The sequence below is a fragment of the Sarcophilus harrisii genome, chromosome 2 (assembly GCF_902635505.1).
Source record: "Sarcophilus harrisii chromosome 2, mSarHar1.11, whole genome shotgun sequence".
Lineage (NCBI taxonomy): Eukaryota > Metazoa > Chordata > Mammalia > Dasyuromorphia > Dasyuridae > Sarcophilus > Sarcophilus harrisii.
The window spans coordinates 518,084,938-518,109,473 of NC_045427.1; the positions used below are offsets into that span (position 1 = coordinate 518,084,938).

General features: G+C 35.2%; 1 protein-coding gene across 2 annotated transcripts in view; it reads right to left on the reverse strand.

Annotated features, from left to right (window-relative positions):
- Nucleotides 1-24,536, reverse strand: part of IQCH (IQ motif containing H) — a 289,727-nt gene that overhangs the window by 226,377 nt on the left and 38,814 nt on the right. The window contains exon 4 of one of the 2 annotated variants that reach the window (XM_031955329.1): nucleotides 10,967-11,084. The exons of the other annotated variant lie outside the window; for it this stretch is intronic. Within the exon in view, the coding sequence (XP_031811189.1) occupies nucleotides 10,967-11,084 (118 nt within the window). The remainder of the gene's footprint in view (nucleotides 1-10,966; nucleotides 11,085-24,536) is intronic. 2 annotated transcript variants of the gene reach the window in all.

Consider the following 24,536-nt stretch of genomic DNA (forward strand, 5'->3'; position numbering starts at 1 on the left):
TTCTCCTAGGATAAAATATAAACTACTTTGATAGCTAAAGCTCCTTCTAGATGCATCCTAACCTATTTTTTCCACACTCATCTCACATTATTCCTACTGGAAAACTCTAAATTCCAAAGTAAGTATGATTTATATTATCCTCTGCCCAGAGAAATTTGGACCTGAGGCTCCTCTCAAAAGATCATAACTTTAAATGAGAGAGGCCTTCATTGTACCTTTCAATGAATCCTTGAATAGAAGACTTAATTTCTTTGAAATCCAGTTTTCACATCTGTAAAATGGGATAAGATCTATGATTCTGTGGATAATTATGAAAGGAAAAAGTCCATGAAAAGTGTTTTTGCAAACTTTAAAGCATCCCATGTACCAGCTTTTTTACTATTATTATTTATAATACCATCTATCTTACAGTTCAAAACAGTTAACACAATTGATCATTTAATCCTCATAACACAACAGGTAGCTTGTGAATGAGACCCAGTGAGAAAAAATGACTTGTTCAAAAAGATCACAGAAGGAAGAGGCAGATTCAGGGTCTGAACTTAGGCCTTCTAAATCTGAGGTTCTTTCCACTTGGTCAGCCTTTGTCTTTCATAGTAACACATTTGTAGGAAGGAATTGCAAGCTAAAACCAAATGAGAATATACACATTTAAAACAATTATGTGAAAACATAATGGGTGTTAATTAGATTCAGAGTTGTCTACAAAATGCTGAAGAGCTAGTCAATATTCCTGTTCTATATGATGAGCTGTCATTAGCAATTGCATAAAAAATTAAAGAGAAAATAGAAAAATGGCAGGGGGTGGGAGGAGGAATAAGATGTCCTTGTTTCTTTTTTTCTTTTTAAAATATGTTTACAAATATATATTTTTAGTACAATGGATCAAAAGAATTAATTGTATATTTTGTTTCTAATTTAGCAAATCAAAAATGTTTATCATGCAAGTTTTGTATAACTGAATTCTTAAAACAGTGGTCCATTTTGGGGGGAAGAGAGTTTAAAGTAGCAACTGGGGTTTACCTAGTGTAAAAAACTGGAAGTGGGCAATTATAGGTGGCAATATACCAGCTGGATTTCACAACTACTTAATAATAAAAGCTTTTATGTTAGTTTGCTAGGCATGTAGAACAGCTGGCAAAACAGCACTGTTTGTCATTTACTTTATAATGGGAAATTAGGGCTATCTTTTGTGTCAATGGATATGCATTTTTAAGCAGATGTCACAAATATTAGAAATGAAAGGACAATGGGGCTCCCAGGCTCCCCTCCCCCTCCCCGAGGTAAAGTCAGGATAGGAAATATTCAATACCCCTTTCTAAGTGAAGTTCACCCAAGCACATAACATCCAAAAGGATATGTGATTATCTTCAGTACATGAATCATTATTTGTTGACTTTTTCATGATCTAACTATTTTTCTGCAAATGATTGACCATAAATTGATTGCAGAGTGAGATTTAAAAAACAATCTCTCATCAGAATCTTTTTTTAAAAAATTGTTTTACAAAGTCCTTTACATGTTATCTCATTTGATGCTCTCAACAACCCTGTAAGAAAGGTACTATTATTTATCCCCATTTCCCTGATGAGGAAATTAAGGCAAACAGGGAATAAGTGACTTGTACAAAATGTCTCAGCTTTCAATTGTTTTCAATTCATGTCAATTAATCACCTTTTTCATGCACATGATTGTGGGAAACAACAGAAGTAGCAAACACTGTCCCTGCCCTCATGGAGTTTACAATGCATAAAACATAAGAGGATTAGAGAAAAAAAATTATGACAGTATGAAAATAATTATGTAATTGTATGCTACTTGTGTTTGGAAATCCAAAATAAGGAAAGGATTATTTAGGAGGCAGGATTAACAAAGAGACTTCATGGACAGGTGAGTAGTAGGAAATGCAGGGTTTCACTTGGGGAGATAGTCTAGGGAATTATATAGAGGTGGGAATGAGGAAGATGTGTCTGGGGACAGTAGAGAGGTTGAACCAAGCAATGTGGAAGGACCATACTTGGGAGGAATGAGAGATAATACTGTCAGTCATTCATTTCTTTTGAAATTGCCAGCTAAGTGGCACAATGGATGGAATACCAGACCTAAAGTCAGGAAGACTCATCTTCTGACTTCAGAAATGGTCTCAGTTATACTAGTTGTGTGAACCTGAGCAAGTCACTTCATTTTGCTTGCTTTAGTTCCCTCATCTCTAAAATGAACTGAAGGAGGAAATGGCAAAGCACTCCAATATATTTGCTGGGAAAATTCCAAATGGGGTCACAAAGAGTTGGAGACAAGACTGAAAATGACTGAATAACAAACATGATTTAGAAAATTAAATATAATTTAAAAATCACTAAGTAGTGATATGCAACAAGAAATTACTTTACTTTTTAAAATCAATTTTATTATGCTTATGCACTTAGACAAGTTTACTTCTCAGATGTTGAGTATCAGAAGCTTAATTACTCTCATTTTTTATATGTAATGAATTTCATAGTATATATTTTGTCTTATTCTTTTATCTCAGTATATGAGATTGGTTGTCATGAAGGAATTCAGAGGTAGTTTATACAAAAAGAGAAAAGGTTTTTTTATTCTGTACCAACCCCACTCAGCAGAACATCTCACTGTTCATCCTGTGGATTACAGAAAAGTCCATGAACCTTTTTTCAGTGTATTCTTTAAGAGAAAAAATAATATGCTAAAAAGAATGATGAGAAAACTATCAGTAACAAACAACTTTTTTTTTTGAAAAAAATTATTAAAATTATCTCAAATTTATTCAGCTCCTCACAACATACAGGCTTGGTATATATTCATATGTATATATGAAATTGGACATAGAATTTAATTTAAGCAGAGTGTGGAGAGTGGACAGAGTCAGGAAAGAGAACTTTTCCCCCAACATGGTTCTGGAAAATATGTCTTAGTACCCTACAGATAGAGCAGATTGTGTCTTATGTTTTGCTATATAATGACAAGTTATGTCTTTTAATATTTAATATTTGATTATTTCAAATGTATATATATATTTTAAAGAATCAACTCAAAGTCATAGAAACATAATTTTCCTCCAAAATAAGCTACTGATAGGCAGATATAAGGCATTCCCCCCTCCAATTGTTAAGATATCATATCAGCCACTGAAATGATAATTTCTTTAAACAACACTTTAAGGGGTGGAATAGTTAATATAGTTTTAAAAATGGCTAAGCCTCAAAACTTTATATTATATACTGAGTGAATATGGCTAAAAATCTAGTTTTAGAGTTAAGCATGAAACTAAACTTTGTGATCTGATAAACTTTGTTGCAAATGTAGAAGAGTCATTTATAAGCCTTTTATTTTAACATAGCAATTCTAGGGATACTTAAAGAATGATGTCTACTTAAATTAAGTATGGGCCTAACTTTTACTATCTCCTCCTTCACTCTTTTCTCATATGAAAAGTTGACTCTTCTTGACAAGGCCAGTCCCTCAAGATGTAGAGGTGATTCCATTTCATTGTCTTCTTCAGGATATTTCTTCCTTTATTACTCCTATTCTATCACTTATCTTCAAATCTTTCCCTGTCTATTGGTTGCTTTCTTACTTTCTATAAACATGTCCCTGTATTTCTACTCCATCTTCAAAAAACCCTCACTCCCATCTCACACTATCACCCCATTATCTCTTTTTCCTGTCCTTGCTAAACTCCTTGAGAAGACTATCACTTGATGTCTCCAGGAGCTTCCAACCTTCATTCAGTTGAAATTGCTCTCTCCAGTTACTAATGGTTTCTTAATCACCAATTCAACAGCCCTTTTTCAATCCTTATTCCTGTTGACCTCTGCAGATTTTGACACTGTCAATTACCCTCTTCTTCTTAATGCACTTTTCAATCGGTTTCTAAGACACCACTCTGTCCTGATTCCTTTACTCTGTTCCTTCTTATCTTCCTTGCTGGATCTTTGTCCAGGTCACAACTTCTTCTCCCTTTCTCTTCTCCCTCTATACAATTTCAGTTAGTTATCTCATCACCTTCCATGAATTCAACTAACACCTCTATGCTGATGATTCCCATATCTATTTATCCATATCTATCTAGAATTCTCTTCTAATTTCCAGACTCACAACTCTAGCGGCCTATTGGAATCTCACCTTGGATGTTCCATTAGACATCTTAAACTCAACTTGTATGAAATTGAACTTTCTCCGAAATCCTCTCCCATTCCAAACTTTCCCATTACTGTCAAGATTACCACCAGCTTTGCAGATGGGCATTCTTAACTCTCTCTCTCTCTCTCTCTCTCTCTCTCTCTCTCTCTCTCTCTCTCTCTCTTTCTCTCTCTCTCTCCCTTCCCCCCTCTCTCTGTCTCTCTTTCTCCCTCCCTCCCTTTCTGTCTCTTTCTACCTCATTTTTTCTCCCCTCTCCTCCTTTCTCTCCTCTTCCCATCCACCCTCATTTCAATCTGTTGTAAAGTCTCATTAATTTTATCTTCATAGAATCTCTCTTTTCCAATAAACCTTTCTTTTCTGAAATTACCACCACTCTGGTTGTAAGTCTTCTTCATCTCATGATGAAATAATCTGCCTCTTCCCATTCCAGTCCTTCCTCCATTCAGCTGTCAAATTAATCCTCCTAAAGTACAGATTTGATTATGCTAAATAACACCCACTCACTCATCTTTCAATAAATACTATCACTTCTAGGATCAAATATAAAAATCTACTATTTGGCATTTAAAACCCTTCATACTTGCCCCTTTTCTAACTTTCCATACTTCTTATATCTGACTATCCTTTCCAAACCTCTCCCAACCAGCATCCTGCATCAAGTGACATCATTCTCTTTGCTTTTTTCTTGAACAAGACATTCCATTTCCCAACTCTGAATTTTCATGGCTATCCTCCATGCCTGGAATTCTTTCACCTTCTTTCTAACTCCTGCTTAGTCCTAGCTAAAAAAAAACCTTTCTTAATATCCTTTATGATTGAAATTGTCAATTTATCCCATATCTATCATGTTGGTACATAATTGTTTTCATGTCTTCTTCATTGAATGGTGAGTTACTTGAGAGCAGGGATTGTCTTTTGCTTAGTGTAATGCTTAGCACACAGTGGCTACTTAGTAAATGCTTGTTGACTAATTATGGTAAAATCTACATTTAGTTAAGTTATTTAGTAATAGTTGGAGGACCAGATTCAGTTATTAAGTAATTGAGGGAAGGCTTTAGTGGAATGTAAAAGTATTTTGCCTAATACTGTTCTATTCAACATTTAAGAAATTATTTAAAAACAATCATGGTATTTTTATCAAATTTGGAGTGACAGATCTGGAAGGGACTCTTGGCTAACATAATTGGGTTCTAAAAAGTTCTTGACAGGCTGGGGAAAAAAAAGTCAAGTCTAATAACTTAAGAATGGAGATCAATGAAAAGTTCTAGGTATGGGGTCAAAACAGTATGATGTAAGAGCCCATTAAAATATTCTTAAGCTGTTACAGTAGGCCAAGCAAAGGAACCAATATTCCCAATGTATTCTGTCCTGGTAAGATCACATCTCAAACATTGGGATCAGTTGGAACACAATGTTTTTTAAAAGAACATTGACAGAGGGGCGGAGCCAAGATGGTGGAGAAGGCACATGTGACTTTCTAAGCTCCTCTCATCCCCTCAAACAACTATTTAATTCAGCCTCAAAAATAGCTCTTCACTGCTAAAATTCATGAAGATTAGAAGCACACATTTTACCAGCAGAAGATAATCTGGAAGATCGCCAGGAAAGGTTTGTCCTGAGGGGCCAGGAACAGACTAGCAGCCAGAGGCTAGCGTCCTGAGCAGATCAGAGGTGGGGTGATCTCTGTGGCTAGAGAAGTTGTAGAGAGGACTCTGCTACAGGCTAACTGCTCTGCCTTGATTACAAAGCAGTAAACTGGCAGAGAAATTAAAGCCTAAAACAGAGGGTACTCTAAAAAATGCCAGAACCTAACAAGATCTGGCTGTAACCACTCAAACCCGGAAGTGACTCAGGCAGACCATAACAGCCCTGCAACGACATCCTGAAGTACAGGGTTTTTGCGGGGGGTGGGGGGGTGGGGTTGGGGGGGGCCAGGTACAAACCCAAGGCAGTGGGGTACAGTTGGGAGAAGCCTCTAATCTGCACGAGCTCAGCCTGGGGCAATAGAACTTCCCCAGCAGGACTGTGCTTCCTGGGGCAGAAACACTTCCCGTCCTGAAGGGCCATTCACTGCTTAGATGCTAATACCCACAGCCCTAGGTAGGATTTGGCTTGGGATAGTGAAACTCTTACTGCTCAGCATCTAGCCCCAGGGCAGTCATTATCTCACACAGCAGGGGTTCTTTGCAGGGCACTTTCCCAGCTCATACCTCAGGCCTGAGTTACTTCTGGGTGGGGAACTCTTTCCCAGAGCACTCCAATTCCCCGCTTTTTATAGCTGGCTGGCAGGATAGCTACCCGTCCATACACCTATCACTACTCTGCAGAGGAAGCTGGTAATTTCCTGGGCCTGAAGGCAGACCCTACAGGCTTTAAAAAATGAGTAAAATAATCAAAAGGACAATTGATACTTTCTATACAGAAAGAGAGCAGCTTTTCAACCCTGAAGAGAGTGATAGCAGACAGTCTCCAGATAATTGTTGATCCCCAATACAAAAGGCTCTCCTAGAAGAGACTTAAAAACCTTAAAAGAGAACTAGAAGAAACATGGGGAAAGGAAAGAGAAGCTATGCAAGAGAGCAACAACTTCCTGAAATGTGAATTGGAAAAGGTAAAAAACTTCCAAGAAGTGCAGGGACCCAGAATTTGTGAATTGGAAAAAGAAAATAACTCACTAAAAATCAGAACTGAACAAATAGAAATGACTGATTCATTGAGACATCAAGAATCAGTCAAGCAAAACCAAAAAAATGAAAGACTGGGAAAAAATGTCAAATACTTACTTGGAAAAACAACAGACCTGGAAAATAGATCTAGGAGAGATAACCTGAGGATCATTGGACTACTCGAAAATTATGATGAAAAAAAGAGCCTAGATACTATTTTACAGGAAATCATCAAAGAGAACTGCCCAGAAGTAATAGAACCGGAAGGTAAAATAGCATTTCAGAAGGCGAACACCTTCTGAAAAAGACCCTAAAATAAAGACTCCAAGGAATATTGTGGCCAAATTTCAGAATTTTCAAACTAAAGAAAAAATATTACAAGCAGCCAGGAAAAAAACAATTCAAATACCGAGGTGCCACAATAAGAGTCACTCAAGATCTGGCTACCTCAACATTAAAGGATCGAAGGGCCTGGAATCCGATATTCCAAAAGGCAAAAGAACTTCGAATGCAGCCAAGAATAAACTACCCAGCTAAGCTGAGCATTTTTTTTTTCATGGAAGAAGATGGACATTTAATGAAACAGAGGAATTCCATTTGTTTCTAAGGAAAAAACTAGACAAACAAAAAATTTGATCTTCAACCACAGGACTCAAGAGAAGTAGAAAAAGGTAAAAGGAACTCTTGAGAACTGTATTTCTGTTGTGGATATACATTAAAACCACATGTATAATTTGATTTTACTGACATAACATAAAAAGGGAAGTAGAAATGTAAAGGGGATCGTGTCAGAAAAAAGGAAAAGGGGAGATAAAAAGAGGGAAACTACATGGGATGATGAGGCAAAGGAAACCTATCATATCTGAGGGAACTTAAGAGAGGGGGAGGAACATTGTGTGAATCCTACTCTCATAAGAGTTGACTCAAAGAGGAAATAATAAACATATTTGTTCTGCAGAGAATCTTCTCTCACCTCATTAAAAAGTGGGAGAGGAAAAGGGAAAAGGAAAAAGAGTAATAAGGGAAGGGTACAAGAAAGGGGAAGGGATTAAAAGGGAGGAGGGAGGGATACTAAAGAGGGAGAGCTAGGTGACTCAAGGGGGACCAATAAGTTTAATACTAGGGAAGGGGGGAAGGAGGGCAAGAAAAAGAAAAGCATAATCTGGAGATATTAGGATGGCAGGAAATACAGAATTAGTAATTTTAACCATAAATGTGAATGGGATGAACTCCCCCATAAAGAGGAGGTGGATAGCAGACTGGATCAAAAGTCAGAACCCTACAATATGTTGTTTACAGGAAACACATTTAAAACAGGGAGATACATACAGAGTAAAGGTAAAAGGCTGGAGTAGAATCTATTATGCTTCAGGTGAAGTCAAAAAAGCAGGGGTAGCCATCCTGATCTCAGATCAAGCAAAAGCAAAAATTGATCTAATTAAAAGAGATAAGGAAGGAAACTATATCTTGCTAAAGGGTACTATAGACAATGAAGCAATATCAATATTAAACATGTATGCACCAAGTGGTATAGCATATAACTTCCTAAAGAAGAAGTTAAGAGAGTTGCGAGAAGAAATAGACAGCAAAACTATAATAGTGGGAGATCTCAATCTTGCACTCTCAGAATTAGATAAATCAAATCACAAAACAATTAAGAAAGAAATTAAAGAGGTAAATAGAATATTAGAAAAATTAGGTATGATAGATCTCTGGAGAAAACTGAATGGTGACAGAAAGGAGTATACTTTCTTCTCAGCAGTTCATGGAACCTACACAAAAAATGACCATATATTAGGACATAAAGACCTCAAAATTAAATGCAGGAAGGCAGAAATAGTAAATGCTTTCTTTTCAGATCACAATGCAATAAAAACTACATTCAACAAAAAGTTAGTGTAAATAAATCAAAAAGTAATTGGAAACTAAATAATCTCATCTTAAAGAATGATTGGGTGAAACAGCAAATTATAGACACAATTAATAACTTCACTCAAAATAATGACAATGGTGAGACATCATACCAAAATTTGTGGGATGCAGCCAAAGAGATAATAAGGAGAAATTTTATATCTTTAGAGGCTTACTTGAATAAAATAAGAGAAAGAGAAGATCAATGAATTGGGCTTGCAACTTAAAAAGCTAGAAAAAGACCAAATTAAAAATCCCCAATCAATTACTAAACTTGAAATTCTAAAATTAAAAGGAGAAATTAATAATATTGAAAGTTAAAAAAAACTATTGAGCTAATAAATAAAACTAAGAGTTGGTTTTATGAAAAAAAATAATAAAATTGATAAACCTTTGGTAAATTTGATTAGAAAAAGGAAAGAGGAAAATCAAATTAGTAGTCTTAAAAATAAAAAGAGAGAACTTTCCACCAATGAAGAGGAAATTAAAGAAATGATAAGGAGTTACTTTGCCCAACTTTATGCCATTAAATTTGATAACCTAAGCGAAATGGATGACTACCTCCAAAAATATAGCCTTCCCAGATTAACAGAAAAGGAAGTAAATTGCTTAAATAGTCCCATTTCAAAAAGGAAATAGAACAAACTATTAACCAACTCCCTAAAAAAAAATCCCCAGGACCAGATGGATTTACTTATGAATTCTACCAAACATTTAAAGAACAATTATCCCCAATGTTTTATAAACTATTTGAAAAAATAGGGAATGAAGGAGTCCTACCAAATTCCTTTTATGACACAGACATGGTACTGATACCTAAACCACATAGGATGAAAGCAGAGAAAGAAAACTATAGACCAATTTCCCTAATGAATATTGATGCTAAAATATTAAATAAGATATTAGCAAAAAGATTAAAGAAAATCATCCCCAGGATAATACACCACAGTCAAGTAGGATTTATACCACGAATGCAGGGCTGGTTCAAAATTTTTGTCAAATAGTGAATTCTTATCCCAAAAGTTGGGATCTTTGGGTTTGTCAAACACTAGATTAGTATAGTTATTGAATATTTTGTCCTGTGAACCTAACCTATTCCACTGATCAACTAGTCTATTTCTTAGCTAGTACCAAATGATTTTGGTGACCACTGCTTTATAATATAGTTTTAGATCTGGTACAGCTAGGCCACCGTCATTTGATTTTTTTTCCATTAATTCCCTTGAAATTCTTGATCTTTTGTTCTTCCATATGGATTTTGTTATTATTTTTTCTAGGTCATTAAATTAATTTCTTGGGAGTCTGACTGGTATAGCACTAAATAAATAGATTAGTTTAGGTAGCATTGTCATCTTTATTATATTTGGTTGCCCAATCCAAGTGCATTTAATAGTTTTCCAATCATTTAAATCTGACTTTATTTGTGTGGAAAGTGTTTTGTAATTTTGCTCATATAATTCCTGACTTTCCTTTGGTAGATAGATTCCCAAATATTTTAAGAGCATGCTATTTCTTAACAAATAAAAGCTGGATGACACATAATGAAACTCTAATGGAAGAGATCCCTGCTTCAGGGAGAGGTTGAACTAGGTGACACCCAGAATCCCAATTTAATCAAACACTTATAGGCTAAGATTCTATGATAATCTCTTAAATTGACAGGCTCCCTTTGCTAATGTCTAGAGTAACCAAAAAGGGAGCTATGAATCCATCACACAACTGGGAAAAAAACAAATAATGTAGACAGCCAACCCAACCAAAAAAGGGCAGTGCAGCCTCTCATGCCAATCAAAGACCTGAGAGATTCTTTACCAAGGGACTACAAGTTATAAAATGCTGTGAAACAGAGTGCTACACTTAGACTTCTGAGACTTGCCTGCTACTAAGTGCCCAATGTCTGTATATTAAATGAGGTCAAATAAAAGGATATATGCAAAGTGTTTTGCAAACTTTAAAGCAATATATTAAAGTCATCTATTATTATTATTATTACATTACTTTCTTTAAATAAAACTTCCTATTCACTGCTATCATAATTTAAAGTTGAAACATTAAGGTCAATTCTGCTGACTAATGAAGTAAGATTTTTCTTGGTTTCTGAGTCATAGTTTGAGCCAATAAAAATATATGGCCATTGAAAGAATTGGTTATCTCCAACACAAGAATTCTACTAAATGATAAACAAGAGTACATATATGGTCTAGTTAGAGAATAATAAAATTTCTAACCTTTGTACCTGGAGAAATGAATGGAATGTCTTTTCCCTCTTTTTTGCCTTGCCATTTTTTACCTACACTTTCTTGTGGAAACAGAAATGCCTTCTGAGGAACACCAACTGGATGCAACCTATTTATGAAGAAATATGATTTTGAAAATGTCAATAACAATTTAAATTTTTAAATTTATTTTTAAAATTATTTTACTTAAAATAAAGCTTCTTAGTAAAGATAACATTTAAGTTGGAAAAACTCAACAGACAATTAAGTCAAGGCTATCTTTGGCAAGGCCATTCTATTCTAAAACTCAAGAAGGCATCTCAAATATTAGACCTTTCAAGTCTAATGAAAGCAGTATGAATAAAAGAGTTCTATCACTTGGCTGAATTTATGTGACAAACAACTAACAAAATTACTAGATTGTAAAATATTGTTACCATAAAGAAAAATAATGTCATCATTTGGCTAATAAAGCAGAATCGCTGAATAGCCCAGGTTAAATATACTAAAAAAAAAAAAAAAAAAAAAAAAAAAAAAAAAAAAAAAAAAAAAAAAAAAAAAAAAAAAAAAAAAAAAAAAAGGTGGTCTTATTTAATTAAATTGTTCATAATCATTTCACTTAACAGACTCCTGTTAATGGTTTGTTTGGTTAAATTTTGTTTTCTTTTTTGACACAAAATGTTGTATTTTTTTAAGTCTGAAGCCTCTTCTTGGAGGTCACTCCACCTCTCATCCTTCAATTCCATCTAATATGGAATTTTATTAAAGTAAAATTCATACTCTTCATTTATACTTTTCACACATATATAGACACACACAGACTCGTAGAAGGCAAATTTCAATAAGCTTAAGAGACAGGATATTTGGATTTGAATTTGACTGACATTTACTAGCTTTGTAATGGACAATTCCCTTAACCTCAGTTTTCTTATCTATAACATGAGAAGAAGAATATTAATTGCTATCTCACTAAGTCATTGTAGGAAAATCATTTAATCTTAAAGTAACAAATTTATGGGAACTATTATGGGGCTAATAGGTCACTCCGGATACCATTTTAAAATTTGCCAAATTGTGAAACTTAGCCTATATGTAGGACAAAACTCAACAATGTCATGACATTTCTAAAAATAACAAATTTTCACTTAAAAGCTAAATTCTACAGGCTCTGCTTAGTAGAACAATTTATCTTTTCATCTAGCATGCTAATTTTTTATATAGTGAAACATAAAATAAGGATACATACTAATGAAATATAGTTATCCTAATGCTACTTACACATTGATTCTATTTATACTGGCATCCTTAGTTACTGCAATTTAAAAATGAGCAAGACCTAGAGAAAGAGCCTGCATGTTACATTGTTATGTCTTGAATAAAGCATAGAGATTTTTTAAAGGGGTTGATTCAAATCAAATCAAATCAATCAAAATATTACATATGATATATATATATATATATATATACATATATATGTATACACACACACCCCTCTCATTTTCCAGTGGGAAAAGAGGATACCATGTAAATGAAAATAGTACTAGATTAGCAGTCAGGATAATGAGGTAAAAGTTCCAACTCCATACTCAGGACTAATGTTTGTGACTTGTTATGTATCGGTAAAGATCTAGCTTAAAAAAGCCAAGGTTTCCCACTACATCCAGGGTCTTTTCCAGTTGTTCTGCCCTATGTCTTGACCCTGGACTTTAAATTCTCTGATCCCCAGTTTCCTTACCTGCAAAATAAGAACAATATTTATATGCTATTGTCTATATTTGGAATGTCATGAATATCAAAAATATTTTTCTAAGCTGTAAAACTGTTAAAAAAAAAAAAAAAAAGACTTGGAGGCAAGTCGAGAGTCTCCTACCATTCCCTTAACTCCCTGCTTGGAAATATATCCTCAGTTGACCCTGAAGGTCACATCCCTTTCTGACTTAATGGGAACTGGGCGGGGGAGGGGAAAGAGAAGGAAATAGAGTTTTGATTTCATTGATATAGGAAATCTCAAATGAGGAAATTCCCTCTACCAAGACAAATCAGCCCATTATCTGTAATTTGTGATCTTAGAAAGTTTAAGAATTCTGCCCCACTACAGTTGAATGTGACATGAAAAAGAAGCAACTCTCCTCTTCCATTCAGAGAAATTAAATAACTTGTCCAATATCACATAACCAGTATAGGACAAAGTCAGGACATGAAATCTAGACTTCCTGACTTCAAAGACAGCTCAGTCTACTATATTATCCTGACAAAGGATACCTTGTAAGTTTAAAGCAAAACCCAACTCAGAATATGTAGACCATGGCTAAATCTTCAAAAGATAGGTTCTACTTTGTCTACTTTGACAATTCTCTATGAGACTGAAATTGAAAAACTCCTTGAGGATCTAATAATCTAATAATCTTTATCATCTAGTGAAAATAGCTTGGACAGTAAAGGCTGTGGTGCAGCTATGTCATGAAGACAATTATTTATTTGCCTATAATGATAAATATTTTATTTGTGTCTCCAAGGGATTAGGAGAAGATATAATAGTGCCTCAATGAGTTTTTCAGACTACATACCTTTCTCCATAGAAGGCCTGATATTTCGTGGAAATGTAATTAACTTCTTCTTTCTTCCCTTTGCTGACCTTCATCACCTTTTCCTATTACTCCAATTTTTTCAGTTTCTTCAATTTGCCCTTTCCCTATTCTAGTTACTCCTCCATTATTTCCTTATTCAATTCAATTCAACCCAATGATCACCGATTTTTATGTCCTACACATGACAGACTCTGCATTAAACACTATAGAGATTATTTAAAAAAAAAAAAGAAGTAGGAATCAAAGCCCTTGATCTAAAAGAGCTAATTATAAAGTTGAGGAAAAATAATATATACAAGAAGACATTTGAAAGTTGTTGAATCAAATTGAGTACAACATCTGGAGAACTGAGACAAATATCAAGCAACATAGGTCAAACTATATATATATATATATATATATATATATATATATATATATAAATGCTGAATGCTTACAAAATATGGAATGGCTAGATTAAGGCAAAGAGGAATACATTAACGAATATAAAAATTATTTTTAAAAATTGTGGTGAGTTTATTTAGACTCTAACCAATTTGATCAACATCCTTCTTTAAGTGTATGAGTATACTTTTTGGCTCCTGGCTGACAGAGCATAGTCAAATTCTTGTTGGTTTTCAGTGACTGCTGCTAGCCCCTTTTCAAGGAGGCTGGGACTCAGAAATACTGATTCATGTCAGAAGATCTGCTTTCACTGTAGTAGTCTATTAATGTGAATGGTAAATAGCTTTCAGTCTTTTTTTTCCCTCTAGCTTTTTCCTTGGACCTTTCTTGTCAAGGAGTCAAGGAGTCAAGGAGATCTGCCCCCTTCCAGTTGATGGTGATATAAGAGAGAAACAAAATTGTCCTCTACCCCAAAATGGATGAATGCTTCCAGAAAAAAAAGAAAAAAAGGCACGATACAATTGGCAAAAAACAAAAAGAAAAAAGTCTGAAAGCAATTTGTCAACTTTCTTTAAGGCTGACAGAGGAGAGGGATGGTTTTTCTGATGTCTGTCCTCCTGAGTCCTATGCAACTAAGTATCTTGGGGATAGCACCAATCCAATGAAAACCAATCAGGAGTTATCTATATCTTCTTAACAAGATGCTAGTAGACACATGGGTATATCTATCTATATTTAATAAGATAAAAAGTATGCTTTCATGTCCACATTTCATAGGGGAATAGATGTGCTCATCAAATTAACTGGGCAGGTGTAGGAGGAGTCTCTTGATGAACACAATTATGTCCTTGTCTATGTTTGGCTTCATGCTTTTATTTCTATGTTTATGACTCGGGGAAAGCCAATGAAAAACAGATGAAGAAATATGATTCAAGAGTAAGAAATAAGAAAAACTAGGGGATTGTAGACTGTTAGAAGCCTCATACCTCAATATCCTAAATAAATAGAGTCATAAAGTGCTGGTCATAATAAGATAATAATAATAATAATGATACAAAAATTAAGATTGAATCATTCAAATTTCAAAAAAAAAGAAATTATATTCTAACAGACAGGATATGACTAGGTGTCAATGTGGGAATCATTTCCAAACCAGTTGTCTGTAAAAATCAAAACAGATACCAAATTAGCTGAATGAAAATGTGCAGATTATATGAGATAATTCTCTGACTGACAATTCTAACTTGACTTATTTGACTAAGCTGCTGATACTAAAACACGGAATAGGGATGCAATAAAGTCATTGGCAATCTATCATCATTTTCAAAGGAACTTAACACACACACACACACACACACACACACACACACACATACACACATATATCAATTAATACAAAAAGGAAAGTCTGCGTCACTCAGCTAATATTTTAATTTTTATCAAGCAAAACCACATAGCACTCAGTGGCAACACCAGTTTTAGAGTATAAACCCGTTTGTAAAAATTGAGCAAGATAGATGACAAATTATGATCAGTATCATTTCATAAAATATCAAGTAATAGAGGGGAAATAATTTTATATTCAATTTTGTGAGATGTTCACTTAATAATGGATAATATTTATAAAGGGCTTTAAGGTTTGTTAAACATTTAACAAATATTCTCTCATTTTATACTCTCAGCTTGTAGGATGGATGCCATTGTAATCACTATTTTACAGATGAAAAAACTAAGACAGATAGAAGTTGAATATTTGTCTAGGGTCATACAACTATTAAGTGTTTGAAACAGAATTCAAACTCAAGTCTTCCTCTCTAGGTCCAGCATTCTATTTACTATGCCATATTGCTACTTATTAGGCCAAATCATCCTGAGTATATACTCAGCCTATAGGCTTCATAGGAGCCACTGTACTAATAGTCGCCCACAGACTCACCTCCTCAATACTATTTTGTCTAGCCAATACCAACCATGAACGCATTATTCACAGCCGAACCCTGATCCTAACTCGAGGTCTCCAAATAATTCTTCCACTAATATGCGCCTGATGACTATTAGCAAGTCTTGCTAACCTAGCCCAACCTCCCTCTATTAACCTTTTAGGAGAACTTATAGTAATTATAACTTCATTCTCCTGATCTAACTTCTCACTCATCCAATTAGGTATCAACACAGTCATCACAGCCCTCTACTCACTACACATACTAATTGCCTCCCAACGAGGTAAGTTTACACACCACATACACCCTATCAAATCAACTTTCACCCGAGAACACATGTTAATAGCCCTACACCTCCTTCCCCTACTTATTATTTCCATTTGCCCCAAATTCATTCTTGGCATTACATATTGCAAATATAGTTTAACAAAAACATTAGATTGTGAATCTAAAATTAGGAGTTTAAATCTCCTTATATGCCCGAGAAAGTTACAAGAACTGCTAATTCTTGATCCCATGATTAAACCCCATGGCTTTCTCACTTTTAAAGGATAATAGTCATCCATTGGTCTTAGGAACCAAAAATTTTGGTGCAATTCCAAATAAAAGTAATTAACTATTTATTAAATTCTTCTCTACTTCTGGCCATTATTATACTTACTTTCCCCCCTAATCTACAATATACTTCTCCCACACAAAACCAGCAATTTCCCACTATTACATAAAAACAGTCAAACTAGCCTTCTTTACTAGCCTTCTTCCATTAACCCTATTCATCCATTCAGGACAAGAAGCTACAATTACAAACTGACAATGGTTCTCAATAAATTCATTCAACCTAACAATAAGCTTTAAGCTAGACTATTTTTCCATCATCTTTATCCCCATTGCATTGTACGTCACATGATCCATTCTAGAGTTCTTAATATGATATATATACACAGACCCAAATATACACCGCTTTTTCAAGTACCTAATTATCTTCTTATTCACCATAATCATCCTTGTCTCTGCAAATAACCTATTCCAGCTCTTCATTGGATGAGAAGGTGTAGGAATCATATCATTTATACTCATTGGATGATGGTTTGGACGAACCAATGCAAACACCGCTGCCCTCCAAGCCATCCTATACAACCGAATTGGAGACATCGTTTTTATACTAGCCATAGCATGACTAATAATTAACAACAACTCCTGAGACATCCAACACATCTTCATAACAAATATCGATATCCTAGCTTTACTAGGACTGATCATTGCCACAAACAGAAAATCAGCCCAATTCGGCCTACATCCATGACTACCTTCAGCCACAGAAGGCCCCACCCCCGTATCAGCATTACTCCACTCTAGTACCGTAGTTGTGGCAGGCATCTTCCTGCTAATCCGATTTAATCCTGTTATATAAAACAACCAAACAGCCTTAACCATTATACTTTGTTTAGGGGGAATTACAACTTTGTTTACTGCTATCTGCGCTATCATACAAAATGACATCAAAAAAATCGTACCCTTTTCCACATCCAGCCAACTTGGGCTAATAATGGTAGCACTAGGCCTAAATCAATCACACCTAGAATTCCTGCATATCTGCACACAGGCTTTCTTCAAAGCAATGCTCTTCCTATGCTCTGGCTCCATCATTCACAACCTTAATGATGAACAAGATATCCGTAAAATAGGAGGCCTACTTATACTTCCCCCAATCACATCCTCTGCAATCATACTAGGTAGTCTAGCTCTTATAGGTACCCCTTTTCTAGCAGGATTTTACTCAAAAGATGTAATCATCGAAGCCATAAACACACCACATGCAAACACTTGAGCCCTATGCATAACTCTTATTGCCACAATACTTACAGCCTTCTACAGCATGTGAGTAATCCACTTTGCCTTCCTAAAAGAACCCCGATTCCTACCTTTATTGCCCCCAAACATGACTAATCCCGTTATACGACTAGCCCTTGGAAGTGTCTTCACAGGCTTCCTCCTAACAATGAACATCCCTCCTACCACAATAATTCCAATAACAATATCCACCTTAACAAAACTCTCAGTCCTGATCATAACCATCACGGGCATCCTAATCACAATAGAACTTAACACATTGACAAACAAAATACCAATCAAACCCCTAATCCATACACACAACTTCTTGAACATACAAGGGTACTTTACACACATCTTCCACCAACTAAACCCCCTAGCAAGTCTACAACTAGGTCAACACATTGCTACCATACTAATTGATCTAGGGTGATACGAAAAAACTGGGCCAAAAGGCCAAGCTAACCTACACAGTTCCATATCTTCTGCCACTACTTCTGCCCAAAAAGGACTTATTAAATCTTACTTCCTCTCCTTCATAATCTCCATAACATTAAGTCTCCTAATCATATAACTAAAGACCGCAAATAACTTCCCAAACTACTAAGATAGTAATAAATAAAATCCAACCTAACAATACCATAGCCCAACCCCCACAACCATACAATAAAGACACCCCATTTCAATCCTGACCTACACAATAATTACCCAACGAATCAAATAACTCCACGGCTGTGATCACCTCAACCTCACCAGATACCATAAATCAAACTATCTCCATTAACAAAGTAAGCAACAACATACTAAAAGCCACCATATTACCCATTCAGCTCTCAGGGTACTCCTCGGTAGCCATAGCGGCAGTATAACCAAACACTACTAATATTCCTCCCAAATAGATCAAAAATACAATTAACCCCAAAAACATGCTATTTAAACTCACAACAATCGCACAACCCAAACCCCCACTAACCACAAGACTTAAACCTCCATATACAGGAGAAGGCTTAGAAGCAAAAGCAACAAACCCAAAAATTAATAACAAAGACAATATAAAAACAAGCATCATTTCCATATTAGTTTTAGTATGGACTCTAACTGTAGCCTATGGCATGTAAAACCATTGTTGTAATTCAACTACAAAAACTAATGACCTATCTATGTAAAACCCACTCCCTTTTAAAAATTATTAACCACTCATTCATTGACCTCCCTGCACTATCTAACATCTCTGCCTGATGGAACTTTGGGTCTCTTTTAGGAATATGCCTAATTATCCAGATCCTTACAGGCCTTTTCCTAGAAATACACTACACTTCAGACACTCTTACTACTTTCTCCTCCGTAGCCCACATCTGCCGTGATGTTAACCACAGCTGTCTCCTCCGTAACCTTCACGCTAATGGAGCTTCAATATTTTTCATGTGCCTCTTTCTACATGTAGGTCGAGGAATCTACTACGGATCCTACCTTTACAAAGAAACATGAAACATCGGTGTAATCCTACTTCTCACTGTCATAGCAACAGCATTTGTAGGATACATACTTCCCTGAGGTCAAATATCATTCTGAGGTGCCACCGTAATTATCAACCTACTATCCGCTATCCCCTACATTGGCACCACTTTAGCAGAGTGAATCTGAGGGGGCTTCGCAGTAGACAAAGCAACCCTCACCTGGTTCTTTGCCTTCCACTTCATCCTACCCTTCATCATCACAGCACTAGCCATCGTTCACCTTCTATTCCTCCATATATAGGAAAGATACTGAAAAGTGGACAAGCACATAAAAAATTTAAAAGCTCAGATTTTTTTTTTAATTTTTAAAGCTTTTTACTTTCAAAACATATGCACAGATAATTTTTCAACATTGATCATTACAGAGCCTTGTGTTTCAGATTTTCCCCTCCTTCCCCACACCCTCTCGCCAAGATGGCAAGCAATCCAATATATGTTATACATATTAAAATATATGTTAAATCCAATATGTGCAAACATATTTATACAATTCTCTTGCTGCACAAAAAAAAAATATCAAAAAGGAAAGTAAATGAGTAAGAAAAAATACAAGCAAACAACAAAAAGAGTTGTTTTATGTTGTAATTTTTGGGTGTAGAATGGCTCTCTTCATCACAAGATCATTGGAACTGGCATCAGTCATCTTATTGTTAGAAAGAGTCATGTCTATGAGAATTGATCATCATATAATATTGATGTTGCTGTGTATAATGATCTCCTGGTTCTGCTCATTTCACTTAGCATCAGTGCACGTAAGTCTCTCCAGGCCTTTCTGAAATCATCTTGCTGATCATTTCTTATAGAACAATAATACTCCACAATATTCATATGCCATAGCTTATAGGCATTCACCCAGTTTCCAGTTTCTTGCCACTACAAAAAGGGCTACTACAAACATTTTTGCACATATGAGTCCCTTTCCCTTCTTTAAGATTTCTTTGGGATATAAGTCCAGTAGTAACACTGCTGGGTCAAAGGGTATACACCGTTTGATAACTTTTTGAGCATAGTTCCAAACTGCTCTCCAGAATGGTTGGATTCGTTCACAATTCCACCGCCAATGTATCAGTGACCGAATTTTCCCATATCCCCCCCAACATTTGTCATTATCTTTTTCTGTCATCTTAGCCAATCTGAGAGTGTAGTAGTGTCTCAGAGTTGTCTTAATTTGCATTTCTCTGATCAATAGTAATTTAGAGCACCTTTTCATATGATTAGAAATGGTTTTAATTTCTTCATCTAAAAATTGTCTTTTCATATTCTTTGATCATCTATCAATTGGAGAATAGCTTGAATTCTTATAAATTTGAGTCAATTCTCTATATATTTTAGAAATAAGGCCTTTATCAGAACCCTTAAATGTAAAAAATGTTTTCCCAATTTATTGCTTCCCTTCTGATCTTGTCTGCATTAGTTTTGTTTATACAAAAACTTTTAAACAATATAATCAAAATTATCTATTTGGTGTTCAATTATGAATTCCAGTTCTTCTATGGACACAAATTCCTTCCTTCTCCAAAGATCTGAGAGGTCCTGTGTTCTTCTAATTTGCTTTTAATATCACTCTTTTTGTCTAAATCATGAACCCATTTTGACCTTACCTTGGTATGTGGTGTCAGCTGTGGGTCAGTGCCTAGTTTCTTCCATATTAGTTTCCAGTTTTTCCAGCAATTTTTGTTAAATAGTGAGTTCTTATCGCAATAGCTGGGGTCTTTGGGTTTGTCAAATACTAGATTGCAACAGTTATTGAATATTTTGTCTTGTGATCCTAATCTATTCTACTAAATCAACTATATTTCTTAGCCAGTACCAAATGGTTTTGATGACTGCTGCTTTATAATATAATTTTAGATCTGCCACACGTAGGCCACCTTCATTAGCATTTGTTTTCATTAATTCTCTTGAAATTCTTGACCTTTTATTTTTCCAGATGAACTTTGGTATTGTTTTATCTAGGTCTATAAAATAATTTCTTGAGAGTCTGATTGATATGGCACTAAATAAGTAGATTAATTTATGTAGTATTGTAATTTTTATTATATTTGCTCGGCCTACCCACAAACATTTGATATTTTTCTGATTATATGTGACTTTATTGTGTGGAAAGTGTTTTGTAGTTGTTTTCATATAGTTCCTGACTTTCCCTTGGCAGATAGATTTCCAAATATTCTATACTTTCAACAGTTATTTTCAAGGGAATTTTATCTTTTGATGCTGGTAATTATAATTTTGGTAATATATAATAATGGTAATATGTAAATTTTGTTGGTAATATATAAAAATTCTGCTTTATGTGGATTTATGTTGTATCTTGCAATTTTGCTAAAATTGTGAATTGTTTCTAGTAGTTTTTAGTTGATTCTCTAAGTATACCATCATATCAGCTGAAAAGAGTGATGATTTGATTTCCTCATTACCTACTTTAATTCTTTAATCTCTTTTTCTTCTCTTATTGACAAAGCTAACATTTCTAATACAATATTGAATAGTAATGGTGACAGTGGGCAACCTTGTTTCATTCCTGATCTTAGTGGGAATGTTCTAATTTGTCCCCATTACATATGATGCTGGCTGATGGTTTTAAATAAATGCTACTGATCATTTTAAGGAAAAGTCCATTTATTCCAATACACTCTAATGTTTGTAATAGGAATGGGTGTTGGATTTTATATCATCTATTTTCTGCATCTATTGAGATAATCATATGGTTTTTGTTAGTTTAGTGATTGATATAGTCAATTATGCTAATAGTTTTCCTGATATTGAAGACTGAAAAGTCTAGAGAGTCTAAGGTGGAGGATGGCTGGAAGTGTAGCATAGAAGCGATATAGTATGGTGGAAGCCTCACTGGCTGTGTGCTGGAGAGCAGAAGCAATGTTCAGGGTACTATGGTAAGGGAATTGAATACCTGATCAGAAAGATAAAACTGGGAACCCTGACTCAGTTATGGGAACAGGATAACGTGCTGTTGGAAGCTCTGTCACCCATTACCTAGCTGGGATTGCATTTCTAGGGTGAAGAGGGGTGGATACAGTAACAAAGGTATAGATGTACTATGTAAGAAGGAGAGTGCAGACCAGTATAGCAGTGACCAGACTTGAATGAATCACATGAATCATGCTAATTGGAAATATTTGGGCTCCCAGATTAAACTGTTAAAGCAGAAAGTCATAAAAGACAGAAGCTCAGGCCAGTTTTCCCACCATTTAGAGGTGAGCAGAGCTCAAAAACAAAAAGTAGGCTGAAAAAAAAAAGAACAAACAACAAAAAAGAACATAACCATAAAAACTGTTATGATGGCAGGATAGCTCAAGAAATAAACACAAAGGTGGGCACAGCCAAGATGGCAGAGAGTCAGACTACTTCTTTTATAAAAAGCCTCAGAATTAGTGCTTGACTGTCAAAACCCATCAATATTGGGAGTACAACACATTACCTAGAGAAGATAATCCTGAAAATCGCCATAAAAGGTCTGTGGGAGCTCGTGGGAGGGAATGGTTAGGCCAGGCGCAGCCTCAGGAAAGTTGGCAGTGAGAGCAGGGAAGGCATCTCATACTGAGCAGACCTGAGAGGGGTGGAGGTGGTCTCAGTCAGTGGAAAATTTGTAGGGAGAACTTTATCACAGTGTGAGCTACTTTGCTCTAGCAGCAAGCCAATAGATCAGCAGAGAAGCTATAAACACAGGTGGTGGTAAAGACTATACTCCCAAAATGCTAGAGTCTCTAGGGACCTGACTACACCCACCCAGCACTGGGAGGGATTCTGCATGATCTCAGCTCACAACCTCTGAGCCCAATGCAGATGCTGACCACAGGATAGACGCTAAACCCAGTGCAGTCGCTGATCTCAGCATAGCCATTGCTGCCCCATTGCTGCTTCACTGCTACTTTCTGCTCTCTGTAGAGGAAGGTTGGTAATACCACACTGCCCCAAAAAGCAGACTACAGTTGTTGTTTTTTATTTGTTTATTTGTTTTGTTTTGTTTCTTTTTTGTCAAAACAATTAAAAAGTTAAAGCGGGTTCTAACTACAGATAGCTTCTATACTGAAAAGAGAGCAGACTTCAGACTCTAAGGAGACTAAAAACAGATTGTCTCTAGATCAAAGGAGGATATGATCTGGCCCTGTCACACAAGGCTCTCATAGAAGAAATTAAAAAGGTTCTTACAAGAGAGCTAGAAGAAAAATGAGGAAAGGAAAGGGAAGCTTTGCAAGAAGGTCTGGATAAGTCAAATTACTCATTAAAAGATACAGTGGATAAAGAAATCAACTCCTTGAAAAACAGAATTAGTGAATTGGAAAAAGAAAATAGCTCTCTAAAAAATAAAATTGGTGAAAAGGAAAAAAATTCCATAGAACAAAACAACTCATTTAAAAACTCAATTGGACAATTAAAAAAAGAAATTAAAAAGTAAATGAAGAAAATAATTCATTAAAAATCAGACTGAACACATGTATACTTATTGTGTATCTAAGTTATATTTTAATATATTTAACATCTACTGGTCATCCTGCCATTTCGGGGAGGGGGTGGGGGGGGGTAAGAGGTGAAAAATTGGAACAAGAGGTTTGGCAATTGTTAATGCTGTAAAGTTACCCATGTATATATCCTGTAAATTAAAGGCTATTAAATAAAAAAAAAAAATCAGACTGAACAAATGGAAATGAATGACTCGAGGAGACACCAAGAATCACTCAAGCAAAACCAAAAAAAAAAAAAAGAAAAAAAAGAAAAAAAGAAAAAAATAGAAAAAAATGTTAAACATTTACTTGGGAAAACAACAGACCTGGAAAATAGATCCAGGAGAGATAAATTATTGGACTTTCTGAAAAGCATGATGAAAAAAAAAGCCTAGACACCTTTTTCCGAAAATCATCAAAGAGAACTGCTCAGATGTTATAGAAATGGAGGGTAAAATAGACATTCAAAGAATTCATCTATCACCTGCTAAAAGAGATCCCCAAATCAAAATTCCAAGAAATATTGTGGCTAAATTCCAGAACTATCAGACCAAGGAAAAAATACTTCAAGAAGCTAGAAAAAAACAATTCAAATACAGAGGAGGCACAATAAGGATTACTCAGGATCTAGCAGCATCCACATTAAAGGACTGAAGGGCCTAGAATCTGATATTCCAAAAGCCTAAGGAACTTGGTATGCAGCCAAGAATAACTTACCCAGCCAAAATGAGTATTTTCTTCCAGGGAAGAAGATGGACATACAATAAAATAGGTAAATTCCATTTATTTCTGACAAAAAACCTGGAACTAAACAAAAAGTTTGACCTTCAAATATAAGACTCAAGAGAAACATAAAAAGGTAA